This window comes from Phascolarctos cinereus, unplaced genomic scaffold, assembly GCF_003287225.1.
Source record: "Phascolarctos cinereus isolate Bilbo 61053 unplaced genomic scaffold, phaCin_HiC Scaffold_726;HRSCAF=1367, whole genome shotgun sequence".
NCBI lineage: Eukaryota > Metazoa > Chordata > Mammalia > Diprotodontia > Phascolarctidae > Phascolarctos > Phascolarctos cinereus.
The window spans coordinates 81,949,624-81,973,881 of NW_027556098.1; the positions used below are offsets into that span (position 1 = coordinate 81,949,624).

General features: G+C 37.8%; 1 protein-coding gene across 1 annotated transcript in view; it reads right to left on the reverse strand.

Moving 5' to 3' along the window:
• PHEX (phosphate regulating endopeptidase X-linked) overlaps nt 1-24,258 on the reverse strand; it is a 244,431-nt gene that overhangs the window by 19,263 nt on the left and 200,910 nt on the right. The window contains exons 15-17 of the mRNA XM_078146134.1: nt 19,826-19,880; nt 15,004-15,075; nt 5,192-5,318 (exon numbers count right to left, since the gene is read on the reverse strand). Coding sequence (XP_078002260.1) covers nt 5,192-5,318; nt 15,004-15,075; nt 19,826-19,880 — 254 coding nt within the window. The remainder of the gene's footprint in view (nt 1-5,191; nt 5,319-15,003; nt 15,076-19,825; nt 19,881-24,258) is intronic.

The window sequence follows — 24,258 nt, forward strand, 5'->3', positions numbered from 1 at the left end:
AAAAGAATACTGCTTTTGCCATCACCTTGCTCCTCTCTTTTGAGAGAGGTATTCTCCTTTTCCCACTTTTACAGTACCTTTCCCCTCCCATGCCACTCCCCTTTAGGAGGAGATTTCTGTTTTCTCCTCCTTCCTTTGTTGTACTATCATAAATATGTAAACTTCTGTATGGATCATGAACTCTTTGCTCTGCCTTAGGATTCCACACGTTTGTTCACTTCTGTTGTAATAAACCTAGTTTTCATTTGAGTCTCGTGAAGTTGTGATTGCCTATTGACAATTCTCAGATAGACAATTCAATAAATTCAATTCAATAAATGTTTATTAAGTGTGCACTATGTGCCAGGCACTGTGCTAATTGCTGGTAAAACAGTAAACAATGCTAACCAGAACTTTCCAACATGTGTGGAAATCAATTACATGTGCACCTAGCTCTCTTTTAATACCAGTAAGATTTTGTTGCCAGTTATAATCATAGACAGTTGTTCACCAGAACATTAAATTAGCCTGGATCAAAATATTTTGAATTTTTTTGCAAGTCCAAGATACTCTAAGGCTAGGCTCCTGAACCTGAAACCCATATGCTAGAGTCCATCAAAATCAAAGGAATTGAAATCCTATCCTCATTATGCAAAAATGAAGATCTATACCATTTGAGTTAGCTTTCCCATTGCAGAGATGGATTTGTGCTGTGTCAGCTATAAATACTTTCAATCTCTCCTCTCTGGGACCAAAAACAGCTATCTGCATAATGACTCTTCAGGTGAAGTATAATCTGTGGCTATTGGTTAAGGGACAGGGTGGGAGGGGTAAGGGGATGAGGAGGGAGGAAAAACATCCATCAAGTGTAATACCTTCATTTTACAAAATACAGAAACTAAAGTCAAAGAAAGGAAGAGATTTGTTCAAGGTCATATATTAGAAAATATCAGCACCAGAATGTGAACACATGCCCTCTGAATCTAAAGTTATACCTTTCCACTATACCACATTGCCTCTCCATGTATTGTTAGTGTTCCATAAATGCTGAATATTAAATGAAGGGAGGGGAAAATAACTTAATTCCTCTCCATTGGTTTATCTTTTTTGTTTCTTTCTATACTACTGTAAGTCCCAACCTCAACCCACCCTCACCTCATCCCTGCCAGTAACAAACACCTTTTGAACTCACAGACTCTTCTAGTTAAAGGTGACCCTGGAAATTATCTGGTACATTCTCAACAAAATTTCAATAAGTGGTCATCCAGCTTATGCCTGTAAACCCTCCAGTAATGGAAAACTCACTACTGGAACAGGACACTTTTTTTGTTTTGGACTGTTCTGATTGTAGAACAGTCCTTTTCTTATATTAAGTAAAAAATTATCTTCCTATAAGAAAGGAAATAAAAATTTATTAAGTGCCTGCTATATGTCAGGCACTGAGCTAAGTGCTTTACAAAGATTATCTCATGAGGCAGCTAAGTGACTCAGTAGATAGAGCTCTGGCCTTGGAGTCAGGAGGACCTGGTTTAAATCCGACTTTAGACACTTGACACTTACTAGCTGTGTGACCCTGGGCAAGTAAGTTAATCCCAATTGCCTCACAAAAAAAAAAAAAGACTATCTCACAACAATGTTATTCCCATTTTACAGTTGAGGAACTGAGGCAAATACAAGTTAAGTAACTTGCCCAGGGTCACATAGCAAGTAAGTGTTTGAGGTCAGGTTTGAACACAGGTCTTCCTACCTCTAGGTCTAGGGCTCTATCCACTGCACCACCTTGTTGTCCCTATAAATTTATAACTTCCAGTCATTGCTCCTACTTATGCCCTCTGCCAAGCAGAACAGGCATAATCTGTCTTCCATTAAATAACCCTTCCAATATTTGAAGACCAGAATTATGCCCCCCTTAAGTTTTTTTTTCTCCAGGCTCAACATTTCTAGATATTTCAACTGACCCTTTTTCAGCATTGCTTCAAGAATCCAAACCATCTTAGTTGACATTCTTTGGATAAGCCATTCTTTGTCAATGTATTCAGAATTGCTTAAAAAAAAAAACAGGGTCTGATAAAGACACGATATTGTCAAAGTGTTACCACTCTCATTCTGGACACCATATCACTTAATGTGAAGTAAAATCACATGAGCTTATATATATATATATATATATATATATATATATATATGTGTGTGTGTGTGTGTGTGTGTGTGTGTATGTGTGTGTGTGTTTGTGTGTGTGTGTGTGTGTGTGTGTACTTGTGTATGTTAGTCCTATCATAAAACTGTGAGCTTACAGGTCTTTTTTTCACATGAACTACAATTTAGCCATATAACTACGACCCCATCATTTACTTCTGCAGCAGCTGATTTTTTTAATCTAAGTGCAAGAATTTACATTTATTTCTACTAAAGCTCTTCCAGTTGGATTCAATTCATCATTCTAGCATCTCAGAATTTTTTCTGTATTCTGATTCTGTCATCTACAATATTAGCACCCACTCTCAACTTTGCTGAGAGATTTCTGAAAATAGGATAAATTTCAATTTACAATGTAAGATGAAATTTTATAATGTGAAAAGTTTGAGATGGTAAATAGTTTTAGATTCTTTACATGAAAGCTCCTGTCTTAGGTTTTATCATTCCACTTCCTAATAACACCATGGGTATAGATACACACAATCATCGGCAGAAAATAAAATGTGTTTCTTTGAAAACACAGATTGTATTCTTATAACAGCATTTTCATATTGTCGAGTAAGTTACAGATGATTGGTGTTGCTGTTTTTCAGTCATGTCTGACTTTCATCACCCCTTTTGGGGTTTTCTTGGCAAAGATACTAGAGTTGGTTGCCATTTCTTTCTCCAGCTCATTTTATAGATGAGAAAACTAGGACAAACAGGTTTAAGTGACTTGCCCAGGGTCACACAGCTAGTGCCTGAGACCAGATTTGTACTCAGGTTTTCTTGACTCCAGGCCTGGCTTTCTATCCACCTTACCACTTAGCTGCTTGTTCCATATATTTTTGTCCCCATCCCCACAGTATATAACATTATGCTGTAACTTCACCAGCCCACCCAGTGTTTCTAACATCTTCTACTGTGTGGGGCAGGGATTACAAAGTAGAAAGATAATGAAGAAACATGTTACCAATAGGAATTATTAGCATTAATATTCTGCTGAGGGTGAGACAAGTTTGGTGAATAATTGGCCACTCTGACATCCTTGTTTCTGAGTTGTGACTGACAATTCCACAATCAATTTTATATTGTTTACATGTAGATCAACCAGCCTGTAGATTTTCCAAGCTTCTTATTTTCTCATTTACCTTCCACTTTTCCATTAACATATTTCCCAGAGGGCAGATAGAGGAAGAAGGTGTAATGAAAAGTAAACTTATTATTTCCAGACTTATAGTCACATAGTTGGGATACATCAGGGAACTACTTAGAAAAAAAAAAAAAAGAAAAACCATCTCTACCTGTCAATTATGTTCCTCTTTTGCAATAAATTAAGGTTTCTGTAATCATAAGATCATAGATTTAGAACTAGAAAAGCCACCTTGTCCAAACCCCTCATTGCGCAGAAGAGGAAAATTAAGCCTAAGGATGAGCTCCTGAAGTGAGGAGTGTTTATCTGAGTCCAGAGGAACCAAATTACTCCAAGTTCTAATCTTAATATACAAATATGTGGCTGCCTGCCTACCCTCAGTGAGAGGCAGTAAGGGAGGGAAAATGAGAAATGAGGCCCACTGTCTCCAAAGCCAGTACTCTTTCCACTGTACTACATTGCCCTTCATCATCACTATAACCATCAGCGCTGGCACCATTGTCAACATTTTATTTAGCACTTTAATGTTTTCAAAGGGCTTTATTAGTTCTGCACAACAACCCTATAAAGTAGATATAAGAGGTATGATAATCCCTATAACACAGACTAGAAAACAGAGTCTCAAAGAGTCTTCCAGAGTTTGGGTAAAGTTACTGCCTCTACTTTGATTTACAGGATATGTAAATTATCTACTAAAACTTCACTGTTTTGAATGTCATTCATTTAGAATTTATGATAACTTACAAGAGTTAGCCTGTAGTTGACCTTTGGAATATCTTTTTTTAAAAGATTTGATAAGCAAATTAATTGTGTAAATAAGATTGCTAATGTTTGACCTATTTAAGAAACCAGAAATGTCTTGCAATTTAGAAACATCATTTGCACATAAACAGCGAATGTATTTATTTCGAGTGTTCCTTAACTTTTAGCCTAGGTTAAAGATATATTTAAAAATAATAAAAATGATTTCCTCTTTTTAAAGAGCTATACTACCGATATGCTCATTGATTCACTAATTAGTCCAAATTAGTGAGGTGTTATTCATAAATATATACTAGTAGCATGGAGGGAACTGTTCATAAATTACAATCATAATTACATCTTAGTAAAAGAAGCAGCCTGGCACAGTCAATAAAGAGCTGCTTTTGGCTCTGGAACAAACTGAGTTCAAATCCTGCCTCGGACATATACTGGCTGTGTGATTTTGGGTAAATCACTTAACCTCTCAGTAACTTAGGCAACTTCTTAGTCTACATTTTTGTACTTGGTTGATAGAATTTGTTTTGCTTGACATACACATTTGTTTAAAAGGATTTTCTTTTTCTTCTACAGTTGAGAGAACAGAAAAAGAAGAGAATATAAGTCCTTATTAACTGAAAATTTAAAAAAAGAAATAGTTCTCTGTAACTACACATATATACGTACATATGTGTACGTATATATATATATATATGTATATGTATGCATGTATGTATGTATGTATGTATGTGAAAAAGTAAGTTGCAAAACAGTTACCTGTATTGGAAGAAGGAGTTTCTTCACTAAGGATTTCCCCATATTAAATGAGTCACAGGTCCAGTTGCCATACCATATGATTTGCTAGCAAATGTTAAAACCTATTAATTATCTGTGTTTGGGGATTGTCTACTTTCCATTACTCTCAATAACAGCTAATATTTATATGGCACTTACTATGTGCCAGGCACTGTGCTAAGCACTTTATAATTATTATCTCATTTAATCCTCACAATAACACTCGTAGTTAGGTGCCAAAATATAATCAAGTAAGCAATAGGTTCATTATATGATCCATTGTCATTCAAAATGGGGAAATTACACATAGGAGAAATCACCTGTGTTTTGAAATGCCATAATTTTACTTACATTTAATCCAGCTTTCTTCCAATAATAACTGCTATACTGGCTAACCATACATTTTGTTTTCTCTTTAAACTTCTCTTCAGAGTCAGTAGACCACCAAGGATCAAGGTTTCCATTCTTATCATATTTTCTGCCTAATAAAAAAAAAGGTAGAGAATTTTGTTGTTACATAACAAAGCTAATTTCTTCCCTGTTCTCTGTGACCCATCCCTAGCTTACCCTAAGCCCCTTTCCTGATTTATGTAAAGCTGTGATTTAGTTGCCCAGAACAACTGAGCTTGTATAACCTTGGCAAACATATCCCAGAGTGGGAATAGCCAGAGACAGGGACAAAGCAAGGTCAGGAGTACAGTGGCCCAGGGCCCACCCTTCGCTTGCAAAATGTGTGCCTAGGGAAAGAAATGTCGAACAAACAACTCCAGTAGCCAAGTTCTTGAAGGCAGCCAGTGTATTTCTCTCCAATGTTGGATTTAAGTTTGGGAAAAAATGTAACAGATTATAGAGGAAGTTGAATTTTTTTAATGTTTTTTCCTCTCTTCAAATGAATATAGAATATACCTTTAAAATAATATAAATTAAGAAAATATAGTAGAAACCAAGAAGAATAATAGGGAAACTACAGATTTGAAAGGCAGGGGACCTATCCTCATGTCTTAGTTCTACTGTGTAATAACTATGTGACATCTGATCTCCCTATATCAGTTTCCTCAACTTCATCATTTTCTCAAAGCAGTAGCAATACTTATAGTGTTCTACCTCAAGGAATTCTTGTGAGGATCAACCTTTGTGTGATAGAAGGAAAGAAAGAAGGAAGGAAGAGAGGGAGGGAGGGAGGGAGAAAGAGGGAGGGAGGTAAGAAGGAAGGAATTATTAAGTACCTTGTATGTGCCAGGCATAAGTACATCGTAATTATTATCTCATTTGATCCTCACAACTCTGAAGGTGAGTGCTGTTGGAATCTCCATTTAACAGATAAAGAAACTGAAGGAAATAGAGGTTAGGTGAACCAGGTCACACAGCTCATGCGTGGCTAGGGTCAAATTTGAACACAGGTCTTCCTGATTCCAGGCTCATCACTCTATCCACTGTAAAGAACATTGGCTCTGGAGTCTGAGGCCCTACAGTCTACTCATACCTCTGGTCTTACTGCCTTTACGACCTTAGTCAATGTACTTCCCTCTCTGGGTCTCAGTTTCATTACTTCATATTTGATGACCTCAAAGGTCCCTTCCAACTCTCAATCACTTTCCAAGCCCTATAAAAATGTCCGTTATTATTCTTTTTGTTTAGCTTTGCAAGCAGTCTAGCTAGTTCTTGATATTTTGCTTTTACCTGATGTGACTTGTTCAGGACAGAGAACCAATATCATTAAACCAGTGAAATCTCCACAGGATCCAAAAGAATAATAGCCCAGTGAGTCAGCCATTCTGCTGTACTAGAGACCCTGGTTCAGTCTGACGATAATATGTTTCTTCTAGTCTCTAGGAACTTGGATGCACTTTGATCCTCCATTATGCACCCCTTCCCAGTAACCAGTGTGGATTACATCTGTCCTATTTAGATAAGGGAGGTCACTGTAAGACACATCTAGAGCCAAAATCTATAAAATTAAATGGAAGAAAAATGTATGTCCTATATTTGTTCATTCCACTTATGAACTCTTCATCCTTTCCCACTTGGAAAAAAAAAAGTCTTAATGTATCTGAAGTAGATTCAAGTTTCCTATTGAAAACAAATGGATATTTAATGGTTTAGATTTAATCTAATGACATAAAGAACAAACATGCCCTCTAAATATTGGTATTAACTTGACTCATTTGAAGTGTTTGAGGTAAAACTAGATAACCACAAATAAGGCATCCACAACAACCATCTTGCCCTCAAGTTTCTTCCTTCTTGGATTGAATTGAAGACACTATCCTTCTTATACCCACAAGGGAAATTGAATGATTCAATCAATCAACAAATACTTACTGAGTGTTTACCATGCAGAAGGCACTGTGAAGTGGCATTCCCACTATTACAGTCACTGTAGTATGGTATAGTGAAAAGTGTACTAAAAGTCATGTAATCAACAAGATAGAGTACTAGGCATCTCCTCCAATCTTCATGATCTCTTAAACCTCTCCAAAATAGGAATTATGTACAAGAGATAAAGCAATGTTAGTCATCTCCACAGTTTAGGATGCCAAGAACCCAAAGAAGGTAAAAACTCAAGAAAAAAGCTAATCTCTAACTACTAATGTGCTAACTTAGTACCCCCTCTCCCACTAGCGGCAGGGATGCATAACTATCTACTTGCAGCAGAACTAAACTCTATTCCCTGACCTCCCCCTCCCTTTCTCCAAATGCTTTGGCAATATAAAGAGTAGAAATTTGCTCAGGGCATGACAGCAGCACAACAGTGCTGAATGCCACATCAGAACTCTGCCAGAGGAAGTAGGAATAGAAAAAACGGGACAAGATATGTCTGTGTGTGGCTGTGTGGCACTCCACTGAGGGAAAGTGTCCAGCACCCAGCAGGGGCAAGTTCTATCTTCCCACCCCCCAAAAGCTACCTAGCGCAGAAACCTAGATGGGTGAACTGTTAATTGACCAATATAGTGAGAGGCTGAGACTCTTTGTGATCCAGGCCCTAGGGAAACCACTGTCAAAGGAAAGGGATTCAGAAAGTGAGTAGTAGTTAAAAATAAAGGGAAAAGAATGAAATTACCAAACATCTTAGGAAGAAGAAACCTCAGTTAAAAACCTTAAACATAAATAGATAAACCTGTAGGGCAATTAGCAATAGCAAAGGGAAATATGACCTCCAGATCAGGTAAAAGAGTTCAGGAATCTATAGATAAATTTTGCAAAAGAAAGGAAAACAAAACAGCACTCAATGAGGCAGAAGATCCTGTGGCTTCCCAAGAGAACACAGAACCGAAAAGGGACATTCCTGAATGATCTCAAAGAGATATAAGAATTATTAAAGTAAAATTTATGGCCAGCACAGAAAATATAATTAGCAAAACAGAAAGCTTGAGTCCATGGTGGCCGGTCTCACTAAGAAGCGAAGAGAAGATAACTGATTAGGAAAACAAATACACAGACATGAAGGACGATCTGGAAGAGAAGCAGAAAACATTAAGTAACATTAATAAGAAAGCATGCTCTCCATACACGCAAAATATATTGATTTTGAAGACAGGATGTGAAGAGAATTCAATGATTACAGGGCTCCCAGAAGAATACAAGTTGAAAAGTGCACTAGACTAAGAGTCCAGGACCTCTGAGTTCTGATTCTAAATCTTCCACTAACCTGAGCCCTAATTTTGGGCATGTGACCTTGTGTCTCTGAGCTTCAATTTCCATATATATGAAATGAGACATTTGAACCAAAATGGTCTTGAAAATCCTTTACAGTAGGCCAGAGCTTAATAATGTTTTCATGGGGAAAAAAGCTATTTTTTAAATTAAAAATAGCCATGATATATTATATATATAGTTTTATTCATTTTTTTCATTTTACTTAATCTAGATGAGCTATTACATAACAGAAAGAACAAATAATGATTATTGCCTTTAGAAGTTACGTGTGACAGCAGAGGAAAAGTTGAAAGGGGATTGTTATCAACCCCCTTGGTTAAGTCAACAAATTGGGTCAATAAATAACCAATGTCTTATGTGGGTGATCTTTGGGGAACTGTGTACTTGGGTCACTGCCAAAAAAGGAACATGAGAAATCAAGATCTGAGATATTTACCTCTAAGACTAACAATCCTTTGTTCATGCCACCTAACTCATTTGTGCATTCCTGAGATGAAATGATACATACTCTGGACATCATTAGTCCTCTTTGAAAATGATGGATGAACAGCAACAGATAAGCAACATTGTGTGGTAGGAAGATCACTAGATCTCCATCCATAAGACATGCTTGGGCTCAAATCGCAATTCTGCTATTCATTATATATAAATTCTGCAAGTCATTTCACTGTCTATTGAACATTTCAAACTAAGTATTATGTAACTATTTCAAACTCAATAGTATGGTGTAGTGGCTAAAGCGCTAAAATTAGAGTCAAAAAGACTTGAATTCAAATATGACCACTAGTCATGTGATCTCTCTGGACCTCAGTTTCTTCCTATACAAAATGAAATGGTTGGGACTTGATGACCTTTAATATCCTTTGTAGTTCTAAAGCATTCATTCATTCCATGATCTCATACTTGATCATGTGCAAAACAGATCTCATTACCTTTCTCTCCAAAACCAAGAGTCTTCCAAATGCTACTATTTCTGTTGAGGATACCACCATTTTTCTGGTCTCTCATGTTCAAAACCTCAATGTCAGCCTTGACTCTTGATTCTCCCTCACCTCATACTTCCAACTGATTATGAAGTCTTCTCATTTATACCTTCATAACATCTCTCCTATCTGTTATTTGTATACACAGCCGCAATGTCTTCATCACCTCTCCCCTAAACTATGACAGTGGCCTCCTAATTGACTCTCTCCACTTCAATCCATCCTTCACATTGTACATCACCCCCTCACTCAGTCAACTCCAGTAGTTCACCAAGCTTTCAATGGAAAACTCTTCTGTTTAGCTTTTAAAAATTCTTCACATAGAAAACTATTACACTACAAGAAATGATGGTAGGGTTGGTTTCAGAAAAACCTAGGAAGGCTTATATGAACTGACGCAACATGAAACAAGCAGAATCAGAACATTGTACATAGTAACAGTAATATTGTAACAATGAACAGCTGTGGAAAGACTTAACTACTCTAATTAATACAATGACCTGAGACAATTCCAAAGGACTTATGATGGAAAATGCTACCCATCTCCAGAGACAGAACTGATGAACTCTGAGTACAGATTGAAACATACTTTTTCACTTACTTTATTTTCTTGCTTTTTTTGCAACATGATTAACATAAATATGTTCTGTATGACTTCACAGATCTAATTGATATCATATTGCTTGCCTTCTCAATGGATGGGAAAAAAGGTAGAAGGAAGGGGATAATTTGGGATTCAATTTTTTAAAATAACTGAATGTTGAAATAAAGCGTAATTATTAAAATTTAAAAAAGAAACTCTTTACAACCCTGTCTCCAATCTACCTTTCTAGTTTCATATATTACTCCTCTTCCTGAAAAACTGACTCTACTCTTCCTCACATACAGCACTCTATCTTCCATGTCTACTTCTATATAAAAGGTTTCTTGATTCCTCTAACTTCAATGAATGTTTATTAAGCACCTACTATGTGTTAGGCACTGGGCTAAGCATCACTGTGTTAATCTATCATGTATATATTTTTTAAATTTTTTATGTAGTGATGCACATGAATTTTTCATCCAATAGAAGATAGGCTTCTTGAAAGCAGGATTTTTTTTTTTTGCATCCTCAACACAATGTCTGGTAGAGTGGACAGAGTACACTCTGTTTTCCCACAGGTCCCCCTTACTCCCCTTCATTCAACTGAAATTTATCTCTCCAAACTCACTAATGATCTCTTAGATGCTAAACCTACTAACTTTTTCTAAATCCTCATTTTTCTTGACCTCTCTTTCTGCCTCAAGTCTCTCCCAACTCCAGTCTCTCCTCCACTCTGCTGTCAAAATGATTTTTCCCAAAGTGAAGATCTATCATGTAGCCTCACTATTCAATAAACTTCAGTGGCTCCCTGTGACTTTCAGGATCAAAATCTTGCTTAGCATTTAAAACATTTCATAAACTGGAACCTTTCCAGTCTTCTTATACCTTACCTCTCCCCAATACACTCTGTTATTCAGGGATACTGCACTTCTTACTGCTCCTCACATGACACTCCATATCCTGACATATTCACTGGCTGTGCCCCATGACTGGAACACTCCCTCTTCATCTCTACCTCCTCACTTCCCTGTCTCAGACAAAGTCTCACTTTCTATAAGAAGCCTTTCTTAGTCATATTTAATCTTCATGACTTTGTTGAGACTACCTCAATTTATACTGTATACATCTCATTTATACATAATTGTTTGCATGCTGTCTCCCCTATTAAACTGTAAGTTCCTTGAGAGTAAGGACTGTCTTTTGCTTTTCTTTGTACCCTCAGTACTTGGCATAGTGCCTGACACACATCATTTGCTTAATAAATGCTAGTTGAATGACTAAGCTAGTTGAATTGGAGTGCTTAGAGCTTGGTCAAGCATTAAAGATGCAACAGTCATCCACTGCATCCCAGGCCCTCAGCAGTCGACTTTCATCCTGCCATTGGACTTTCATGACTTAGGAAGAGAGAACGAGGCTGAGGACTTTGCACAACTCTGCCACACTTTAACCCAATTCATGCACAAGTCAAGATGTCACCCATAATGTCATTGGTCCTCTTTGAAAACAAACAGTAACAATCAAATGAGATAATACATGTAAAGTATTTTGCAAAAAGTGCTCTAAAATACTAGATGTATAAAGCAGGGCTATATATTATTGCTATTATCCTATAAACTACATGTAGTCATAGGTAACTTTGTAGTTACAAATATCAGAAAAACATAGATCTGTCTATGTAAATCAATATACAAATAATTGTGTTTAATATGTGCTAAGCACTGAGAGTTTAAATAGATAAGTGAGGTAGCCCCTACTCTCAAGGAGCTCATTTTCTGACATGGGACACAACACACATGGAAGATCTCAGCCACAAGTCAGATGGAAAGGTCCCATGGTCCTCAGGCGGGAGAGGTAAAAGCAGATGGTAATATCTCTTTTTTAATGTCATTTCCACTGGTTAAATCTTATCACTTTCTGTTATTGAACCATTTGACAATGTCAAGAACTTTGGTGTCAAGAACTTTCTTTTCTGGGTGTGCAAAAGATGTGGGTGTAACGCCTGCAGGAATGGTTGCCAGGCTGCATCTCCATGGAGATTGCATCTGAAGGATGGTGGCTACCAGCACCAGGCTGGAAGCATTACTATTCCCAGGGGTCTCGGGTTCAGAGTGCTAGGTTATCTCCATCAGAGTCTGAGGGGATAGGATGGTTAAGATCAGAGTTCATAGCACATGCTGCCCCTTTTCTCCCCCTCAGAGAGCTAGTCTGCTAGTCTAGTTCCTCTTTCAGCTAGTCTGCTCTGCCTGCTCTTTATGTGGCAGTTGGTTGACATTTGGTGGGGATAGATGGACCCTTATCCACAGTAGCTCCTTTTTCCCATAATAGCAGCAAGGACTGGGCTGGGTACAGGATTGGTGGTCTACAGTGTGCCTCTCAGGGCTCCTGCCTGCTGGTGTCACTTTGATCAGCAGTTGTTGCTGGTGGTGGTAAGGAAGATGAACCCATTCTCCACCAGGATTTCTCCCCTCCACGATGTTGATGGGACTGGGCTGATAGCCGATATGGGTTGGTGGTTTGGGGGACACTGCTATTCCCAAAGCTTTTGGGTTCAGGATGCTGGGATGACTCCACTGGCATCTGAGGGGACATGGTAGTCAAGGTGGTGGTAGGTTCACCTGACATGATGGTACATGATACCTCACAGTGTAATGGAGTACAGAGAGTATTAGATCTGGAGTCAAAAGACATTGGTTCAGATTCCAAACCTGCATAAGTTCAGACATCTCCATTCATTTCTCTGGCCCTTAATTTCTTCACGTATAAAGTGAAGAAGTTGGACTAGATTACCTCCAATGTCCCTTCGAACTCTGAATATATTATCTTTTATGTACAGGTTTATATTTACACTTCTTATACAATAAACTAAAGACAAACTGAGACCTGGCAAAGACCTTATTTTAGAAAGATCTAGATCATACAGTGCATCCTGGGCCATAGCCAGTCATTCTGATTTCCCTCCTGCCACTGGACTAATGACTCTGAAAGACAGAGTGAGACTGAAGACTTTGTGCAGTTCTGCCTCACTTCAATCCAGTGCAGGTGAAAATCAAGACATCATCCTTGTGACATCATTGGTCCTCTTAGAGAAATAAGGACAAACAACAACAGTAATTCACAACTTGAAAAACATGTGGCGCAGTGGACATAGCACTAGGCCCGGAATCAGGAAGATCTGAGTTCCAATTCACCTCCAACACTTAGTTAGATGTATGTCACTGAAAATCACTTTAATTGCTGTCTGTCTGTTTCCTCAACTGCCAAATGGGGATCATAATAGCACCTGCCTTGCAGGATTATTGTAAGGACTGAATGAGATAATATCTATAAAGCATTTGGCATAATCCACACAGTTGTTTCCTTCCCTTTTCCCCTTACCTTCCAGAAATTTCACACCCACTCAGTTTCTAGAGCCAATCATTAGTAGAACTATAATATTCATAGTTTTATTATGAACACTCATTATATTTCATTACATTTTTTGGATGGGAGCCTGCACCTGTGATCACATGGATGTAGGCAGCTGCAACTATTCTGCAACTTAGCCTTAGACAATGATTCAGGAGCACTGACAAGTGAGATGACCTAGACAGGGTCAAACAACCAGGATTTGCTCAAGGCCAGATTTGATCACATCTCTAATATTTACTACCTATGTGACTCTGAACAAGTCACTGAATCTCCCTGGGCCTCAGTTTCCTCATCTGTAAAATGAGAGAGTTGGATGGTCTCAAAGGTTTCTTCAAGCTCTACAATCCTATAAAACAAGGTCTTTCTGACAGTTCTCTATCTGCTACAGCTGTGGGTCAATTTAGTGTTTTAAGTGGTCCAAACTGATGCTAAAAACTATTTTATAGTGCCTTAATAATAATTATGGAGTAATAGAGAGTATTAAAACAATATATTGAATTACCCTTGGGGATTCACAACACATTTTTATTGCTGTTGTTGAAAGAACCATTGTAGTATGCTATGTTACCTCCCTACTTAGTTCCACATTGTGAAAAAGAAAACTTTGGAATATTTTGACCCTTTTTGGAAGGAAGAAAGGAAGGAAAGAAGGAAGGAAGGAAAGAAGAAAACAAGCATTTATTAAGCACTTACCATGTGCTGGAAAACATGCCAATTTGAGCCTCACAACAACCCCACAAGTATGTGTTATTATTATTCCCATTTTACAGCTGAAGAAACTGAGGTAGACAAAGGTTAAGTGACTTGCCCACAGTCACACAACTAATAAGCATATGAGATTGGATTTGAACTCAGGTCTTCCTAACTCCAGCCCTAGCACTGTATCCACTGTACTATCTAGCTCCTTGGGCTATAGGAATGGCATAGAACTCACAGTATTCCATTTCTAGTTAAGATTAGTTTTCCCCAATAGAGGAAGGGATTGGAAGGCTAGCAGTGCAATTAGGAATGGTTTTTTTTCCCCCAAAAGGCAAGGTAGATAATGTTTATGTATTTAAAAGGATGGTGATGATTTGTGAGTCATCATCCCTTTGTTGTCATGCCACATGCTGCCAATTCCTAATGTCTAACCTAGTAAAGAATTATGAGTTATATTCCACATTACACGTTATTATGATAACATGGTCCTTTGCATTTATTTTAATTCAATTTCCATGCCAAGAAAGCAAATAATATAAAACAAAGAACCTTGCCAACAGTGGGAGCAAGTCCCAAAGAGAACTCTACCTCCTGCATGTACGTCTAAAAATCAACATCATACGCTTACATGAGACCTTCAGACTGTCCACAAATAGCTGACCCAAACTGAATTTAGAAGTAATTCCTATAACTTCTGTTTCAGAGAGGTCCATTCCCCTCTGATTATCAAGGAGTCCTCTGAATCTGACCATTGATCACAAAGGGCAACGATTAGCACCCATGCCTTCAACACTGCTCTAAAGAAAAGAAAACTTTAGGAAACAAAACATTACTTGCCATTATTATCAAATCCATGGGTAAACTCATGGCCAACAATGACTCCTATAGCACCATAACTCAGAGACCTGTAACATAGAAATGTAAAGAAGAGAAAGTTAGAAGGGTGAATCTCAGATACATAGTCTTCTAAATATCAAATCTACTTCCAAATCAACTACAGTGAAGATAATCTAAAATAACCCACGCCTACAAAATAGGAAAAAAACCTGACACTAGTCATGTTTTTTTTAAATTGAAACAGAAAGAAAAATCCAAATTGTAAGACAATCTTTATGCCCATGTGTATGACACTATATGTCCATACATACATATATACATGCACAAACACATAAATATACATACACACATGCATATATGTGTACATACACACACAGTTCAATCTAAATACCTAAGCCATTAGCAGGATTGAAAAGGTCCTGCCACTTACCTTGCCATTTATTTTCTAGCTGAGAACTCATTGGAAAGACACTGTAGTATTAAAAATAAAATTGTTCTCCTAATGTAGTCACACAAAAAAGCGAGGATCAAAGATTAAAAGGGATCTCTATGTTGTCAGCTCTAATCATTCTCCTCTAGCTTATGTGACAGACAGGCCTGAAAATGCATGACACAGATTGTGAAGCATTAAACAGATTTCCATTAAGTTTTCAAAAGGAGGTGTTAACACTATTTCCTTCATCTTTGCAGAAACCAAAAAAAAAATTATCTACAATGACATCTAATGCACTACAAAGCCATAAATGGAGATTTAATCATTCTCCAAGTGGCAGATTATATCTGCTTCTTGACTGTTTTATTTGGTTGTCCAGCCTTCTGAAGAGGACAATAAGAAGTTTGCTCTTAAAACTAATTCATGAGATGTGTTCCTTAGACCAAGGGCTAAAGTTGCCTAGGATGCCAGAGCATTTTGCTGTACATTTGCCATGTACTGCCAGCACACCACCACAGACGTCAAAGGAACTTTAGATACAGACAATACCCAGTGTCCCAAAAGAGCAGGCAGCTAAAGTTTTTGAAGTAACATGTTATTACAGGACATAATGATCCTTAACATACTAATTGTTTGTTTCAACTGTACCCACAGAAGTGAGCTCAGATTTAATTTTTTCCCTTGGTAGCCATTCTTTCCTTTGTGATTTCCTTCCTGCGAGGTAATTTGCATTTGACAAAATGTTTCCTACTGTTTTTCCATCATTGCAAACCTTCATTAAAGGAACAACAGTAAAATTATGCGTTTCAATCATGGAGCTATCATGTAATTTTACATAGTGCAGGGTTTTATCAGCAGCAGTAGGTATCTCTTCCAAGGGCCTGGTATAGAGCTTTTCCTGGCCTCTGCACCAAAGACAGTCTTTCCTTCATTGGGTCCTGACTCTACATGAATGACAGACTAGCTGAACTGAAAGGGCAGAGAAAGTGTCCCTGAAATAATTGTTCTGGAAGGTTTGGGGGGGGGGGGTGGAGCAGATGGTGCTCTAACAGGTCTCCTTCTGGAGCAACTAGTAGGAAAGAATACAAGGACAGTAGTGTTATAGAACTAGAGTCTTCAGGGGCTATTTAGTGAAATCTCATTTTACAGATGAAAAAACTGAGGCACAGTTAGATTAAGGAGATTCTTGAATCTGTGTGTAACTCCTCTATTTCAGAAAAGCTTAAGGACAACAGATATAGGCAGATATAAAAAGATATAATTAAATAGATAGCTATAATAGATATAATTAAATGAAATATAAGAATAAAGATATTCCATTAGGTTAAATGAATATTCTTCTTTCTGAACAAAGTCAGAAAATATTTGAAATCAATAGATCTTATAAAAACAGCTTGTTTCTAAAACCTAAATACACTCACAAACCTCCTCAACAGTGACTTGCTGGCTGGGGGACGGATCATTCATTTCCAGCAGAGAAAATCTAGCTCATTAAATGTACCACTGGCAGCTTTTAAAAACCAGTTTGAACAGTGTGTTCAGTGTTTTACTGATTCCAAGGCTGGTCCTGGGACTGAAAATAACATATCTTTATAATGTTTTTCTTCCAAATGGTGCTGGCTCCATGTTAAAAAATACAAAAAGATCTGTAGCTCTTCATTGATATTTAGAATGTCCAGGATGCCTTTGTTTAAATGCAAATACTTTTGGAGGAGTTGTCATTAATACCTCATCAGGGATTAGTTTATCAGATTGCTTTCCAGTTTAAGAGACAGCTGAGTTGGAATGGGACAAAAGACAAGGTGAATATGTTTTTGGTTTTGTTTTGTTTTGTTTGGGGGAGGGGGGGAGGGAGGTTGAGGAAGGAGAGAAGTAAGGAAGGAAAGATTAAGATCATGGACTGGGGCCTGGGCAGAAGACTACAATGGGGAGGAAAAGAGAAGGGACGCTAGAAGCACAGGCAGCTAGGTGACTCAGCAGATACAGCCCTGGGCCTGGAGTCAGGAAGACTTGAGTTCAAATCTTGCCTCAGATACTTACTAGCTGTGTGACCCTGGGCAAGTCACCTAACCCTGTTTGCCTCAGTTCCCTCATCTGTAAAATGAGCTGCAGAAGGAAATGACAAATACTCCTGTATCTTTACCAAGAAAACCCCAAATGGGATCACAAAGAGTTGGACATTACTGAAATGACTTAATAAAAACAAAATAGGAGCCCACCTAATGACTAGAAGATGAATCCCTAAAGTGTCAAGAAAACCAGTAAAAAACTAGAGGTAGGAAGGTACCAAACAAAATCTTCAAGTCCATCTCATCATTGTGTCTGAAGTTGGCCCCAAGTCTTCAAATACATTTGACAAACACTAGCTGTGTGACCCTGGGAAAGTCCTTTAACTTTGCTGGGCCTCAGTTTCCTCATCTGTTAAAAAAGTGAGTTGGACTTGATGTCTGCCAAGATCCCTTCCATCTTTAAAGCTATGATCTCATGATAGAATCAAGCAGTGGTATCAGACAAATTGAAATGGAGGCCACTAAACAGTACATGAGAATCTCTGTGTGCTATATATAGGCTTAGAAAATGACATGTTAACATTATCTATGTCCTACTGGATTGTTTTTTATTTTGTTAAATTATTTATTATATATTAATAATTAACATATATAGTTTATGATATAAGCATATATACTATAACATGCTAGATTAATAATATTAATAATATTGTATATTAATTATTTTATTAAATATGTGTTAATTATATTTTAATCAGGCTGTTGCAAGCCACAATCAGTTGTTGTCCTCATGTTTGCAAAGCAACCTGGGATTCTGGAGGATCCATTAACAAAGAAAACTCACATCTTCTATGATTTCAAAAGCAAAGTGGTACCGTCAAAGCTGCAGTCTTACTCCCCTGATCATTTTACCTGGCATGTGGATGCCCTCAGGTCTCATAGACTTCTGTACTTCAGAAAGGACAGGAAGCATAGACAGGACAGGTTGGGACCAGACACTTAGCTAGTGCTAGGCTTAGGAGAATCAGGGCTAAGAATAGGGTCAAGGGCACTGAACCAAAAGTCAGAAGTTCCCTTTAAGTCCCAACTAAAATCCTACCTCATACCCGAAGAAAGCCTTCCCCAACCCCTCTTAATTCCAATGCCTTCCCTCTGCTCATTCTTTCCTGTTTATCTTGTATATAGCTTGCTTTGTACATATTTGTTTGCATGCTGTCTTCCCCATTATATTGTAAGCTTTCTTTTGCCTTTTTTTGTATCCCTAGTGCTTAGCAGGTGCCTAGCATAGAGTAGGTGCTTAATAATTGTTATTAAATAAATAAATAAAAGGAAAGAAGCCTAAGTTTAACCCTCCCTTTTGATACTGGCCTTGGGCAATTCATTTACCTTCTCTGAGGCTTGGTAACCTGCTCTTTAAGGGGCTGATAATAATATTTGTGCTACCTCCCTCACAGTGGAGGTAGCACTGTAAAAAAAAATTAAAAAAGCTATTTGGAAATCATAAATCAAATCATATTGAAAATAGGATGCCAAACTATATGCCAACTACATGCAATATCTACACACACACACACACACACACACACACACACACACACTTTTTTTTTTATACTAGATCTGTGATTTCATCAGCATAGGGAGCTCCCAGGTATGGATTCCCTCTGCCAATGCTGATAGACAATTTCTCTGAAATGTATAGTTTTAGAAAGTTGCCTGATATACCAAGAGATTAGGTGACTTCTCAAAATCACACAGCCAGTAAGTACCAAAGGCAGGAACTGGTTCTTCCAGGCTTCAAATCCAGCTCTCTACCCACTATTCCACACTACCTCTCTATTTAAAATATTATAGCCAAATCTCACCAACAGTATTCACATCTTTGCTTTTTCCCATTCCTCATTTATTTAGATCTAAGAAATAAACTCTAGTGACCAGCATCAGATATAAATGCCCCTTTTGGCCAGATACGAAGGCTTCTATTCATCCTAGGTGCTATGAGGAGGAATGAATATAATGCTGGACTTGGACCTAGGAAGACCTAGATTCAACACTTGCCTCTGATATTAGATATATGACCTTGGACAAGTTACTTAACTGCTCAGCCTCAATTTTCTTATCTGTAAAACTGTGATAATAACATTCAGCATAGAACTGGAATGAGAATGCAATCAAATCATTTATATTAAGTGTTTTATAAATTTCAAATCTATGTAAACATCGGTTATTATTATTATTATTATTATTTTAGTAAATAATACATTCACAGAATTCAAAATACATTCACATTGTTCTTTTATCTTACCCTTCCTTTCTTGATCAATTTATTATTCCATCCTTTAAAAAAAAAAAGAAATTTAATTTTTTTAATTTACTCACCGTGGATATGCTGTTCCCCAGAAGAAAGGCTTTTGGAGTTCCCCTGCCGGAAACCCTAGAAGAAGAAAAATGAAGTAAATTTAAACATTTGTGCTTCTTTCTACATGAGTTTAGGGCTACTGGGCATTCCTTGTATTTGGAGAAGTCTCTTAACTTCCAACTTCCAACTATAATTCTGCTACTTCATTTGAAATAACCCTATCAAAGCACCATCAAGATACCTTCCTTGCTTGGAAGTTTAAAATGGCAACATTCCAACCTGCTGGGACCTTCTTTTCTGGATCCTCCTATTTTAGGTATTTGGTTATCTGATAGCTTTACCTTGTGGAAAAGACCATAAATACCTTTTTTGTGTTAACAACCTTCCCTTTCTATATGCACTGTGGGTTATTTTAATAATAATGTTCCAAGATTAAGTCACAAAAGAAAGCAGAAGGCATCTGCAATACCCTTTACTGATCCAGAGCAGAAACTCTGCAATCAGTGACAATGAAGGATTGGGTTGATTGGTTTTTCATTTTTTTTCAGAGGGAGAGAAATTGAACTCTATTCTCCTCTCTCTCCATTCTTCCTTTAACTTTCATTTGATATGAAAGGGATCAGAACTTAGAGGCAGCTAGGTGGGACAGTAGATAGAGCACTGGACCTGGCCAGTAGGTAGCCCTGAGTTCAAACCCAGCCTCAGACAGTTACTAGCTATGTGACCCTGGGCAAGCCACTTAACCTCTGCTTGCCTCAATTTCCTCTTCTGTAAAAATGGAGATAAAAATAGCACCTGCTTCTTAGGGTTGTTGTGAAGATTAAATAAGATATTTATAAAGCACTTTGCAAACCTTAAAAAGCTATAGAAATATTCACTATTATCATCAGCATGTGAGGAGGCATGTTACTAGTTTAGAATGGCTCCATGAGGGTGACAGCTAGGTGGTACAGTGGATAGAGCACCAACCCTGAAGTCAGGAGGACCTGAGTTCAAATCTGGCCTCAGACCAAACACTTGACACTTGCTAGCTGTGAGACCCTGGGCAAGTCACTTAACCCCAACTGCCAAAAAAAAAAAAAAGACTGGCTCCATGAGGGAGAAAACCCTTTATAACATTGCCAAGGCCTGCCTCATTTCAGAATTGCATCTTTAGGACATTATTACCACCATTGATCATAACATTGAAATGTGCTACAAATTGAGGTTACCCTGGCTTCCCCATTCTTACCAGGGAAGTTCTGGGCCTGCTCTCCTCAGAACTGTTCCTATGGATTTAATTATCCCCATGACACGGGGTCACCAAATGTTATATTTTCATGGGAACAATTAATGATGTTGGGTAGGGTCTACATTTTTATTACCAGATAGATTAATCTATCTGACATAAGGGAGGCAGGTCACTTAAACTCTCCAGATCACAGTTTCCACATCTGTAAAATGATTACCTCATACGGCTGTTGTGAAATCCAAATAATACATACTAAAGATAAAACACTTCATAAAACTTAAAACCTATGCCAACAATGTTTGCCACTATGATCATTCCTATCAGTCCACTTTTGTTGATAATGATGCATTACAGTATGAGTTTTCTCTGTGTAGAACCTAATTTCAAAAGGCAGATTTCTTCAGTTCAGAAGGTGCTTTCTTTTTTTATGTTCATGCTCTCTCTGTATCTCTTATACCTCTTTATTTCTCCTTGTCTCTCTCTGTCTCTGTCTTTCTTGGTCTCTATCTCTCTCATTCTCATTCTCTCTCACTCTTTTAATCATGCAGAAAATCTTTTAGTCACAAATATCTTCTATTCAACAACTCAACAAATATTTATTAAGGACCTATCATATGCAAGACACTGCCAGGGACCAGGGATAGCAAAGATGGAAACAAAACAGCCACTGCCTGCACATTCTACTGGATTTTCACAGATCGAAAATTTCTTAAAGGGGCTATATCATCCCAACTTTCATAATATTTACTGATTTCCAAATATCTCTGATTTCTGCAATTCAGTCTCTCATCTCTTGTTTAAGCAGTGTGCCTGTTTCGAGAATCTCTCCAAAATCTAAAACAGATGCAAAGTCTTTATGCTTTTATGAAGATTTCACTTGCCTGCTGTGTATCACTTGGATTTTGGCACAGGTCTTAATCAGCAGAAAGATAATAAGCCAGTCAGATTCACCCCTCAAGCAGCATAGGCCTCCCTACACATTACTGTGTGCAGAATTCTTAGCCATTTCAAATCCCAGAGCAAAGAAATGTCTAACATTTCCATGCCCTCTCTTTTCAGCCATTCATTGTTACAGGCCTCAAATCACATGCCACTGCCATGATGTTAGTCTGATCAGCTCTATCTATTCACCTTGTCAGGTCCAAAGCCGATAAGAAAAGAATAATCTGATGCCCCTCTGCTTGTTTTGCTTGAGTGCATGGATAAATGGCTTAAACCAGGTTTTTGGCAAATGTAGACTAGTTAGAATGATAATTCCAAATCCTGACAAGGTCAACTCAATATCTTATCTTTTGAAGTAGATAAGTTGTATTAAGCAGAGCTGGAAAGTAAAAAATGAAGAGAGCATTTTCCTTTTTCATAGACTTCTTCTGCACTCTCTCTATATATATCTTTGTCCTTTTTTTTCTTTGACTTCAGATTTTCCTCACCACTTGCTTCATGCTTTTTCATGCTTTAATGCCCCCTTTTTCCTTGAGGTTCACTACCACTTATTGAATTCTCTCACCAACCCCCTCTGGAATTAAATGCAAATACTGAAACACAGAGAAAGAATATTTTCCTTCTGCTTGAAAAAAAGAAGTGGAATGTGGTCAATGCTTTCTTTCTCATTTCCCCTGCAACACTGCTACACTGCGCCATGTTCTTAGATTCTATAACGAAGTCAACCAAGAAACATTGGCTAAGTACCTGCTATTTGGCAGGCACTGTGCTAGGCACTGGGGAAGCAAAGACTAAAAAAGACACAGTGCCTACCCAACAACACGTACACATATCAGTATATACGATATATTTGTTGAATCATTTTCAGTTGTGTTCAACTCTCCATGACCCCATATGGGGTTTTCTTGGCAGAGATAAAAGAGCAGTTTGCCATTTCCTTCTCCAGATCATTTTTTAGATGAAGAAACTGAGGCAAACTGAGTTAAGTGACTTGCCCAGGGTCACACAGCTAATAAGTGTCTGAGTCCAGATTTGAACTCAAGAAGATGAGTCTTCCTGCCTCCAGGCCTGGCACTCTGTCCACTATGCTAGCTAGCTGCCCTAGATAAAATAAAAGTTCAAAGTAAATACAAGTTAAGTGGTGTCAAGAAAGACCTTACTGGGAGATGATGCTTAAGGCAAATGCACAAAATCATCCTGGGTCAGCTCTCTAACAGTGCCAGTTGTGCCCAGACATCAGGAAAGATCAACAACATGGTCAGAGACACAAGAAATCTCCCTAGGAAAGCACACTGTCTCACATACCTCTCAAGAATAAGTAGCTCCCCGAAAGAATATACCAATGCATGTTGCCAATTAATCTCCAAGTAAAAGAATTTTTAAGTAAGAAGCAAAAGAAAACAAATCTTCTGTTTTTGAGCAAATCTTTTCTCTATGGACCAAGTAGGAGACTTAATGGAAAGGATTCCTGCATCAGCTGCAGGATGAATTAGGTGACCGCTAACATCCCTTCCAGATGTCATATTCCACAATGCCACACTTTCAGGGAATTAGATTTAGAATAAGTACACGAGTCCAATATTTAAAGGTTAGGCTCTAATTGCCCATATGCAAAATATATGCCAAACTTTACACTGCTATAATAAAACATTGGTGGGGGGAGGGCATTTGCTAGCTTCCTTTATGTAATATACCTTTCGTGCTTTTAAAGTAATTTATGCTTAGTCTGTCACTTCAGCCTGTGTTTCACAGAAATTGCTATCATCATCCTTTCTAAGGAGAGTGCTTTATGCCTCAACAGAAGTAATATGTTTAGTCCCTCTTACATCCCCTCCACAGGCAGCAGCGGCAGCAGGATTTTAAAATTCCTTTCTGGGGGGGGATGGCAGAAGGCATGTTCTTATGCTAGAAGGGGAAAATGGAGTTGAATTATTACCTACAATTCTATGAGAATCATTACATGACATCAAAGTATATTGATACATTAAATAGGATACTTACTCTCTGAAGTATCTCTGTTTAATAGCAAACTAGGGATGTGTTTGATTATCTAACTTTTCCTTTCAAAAGCATCTGCCATTCCTGTAGTATTGCTATTATTGCAGACTAGAGTCTGTATAAAGTACATATTTATGAAGTTCTTTGCCCATCAGAAAACATGGATTAACAAGTAGCAAGTAAGAGAAAGATTGAGATACGTAAAAGCAGAGAATTTAGAGACATCAACAGTTAATAGCCTTTCATGGAAGTTCTTAACCCAAGGTTAATGGACTTTTGAAA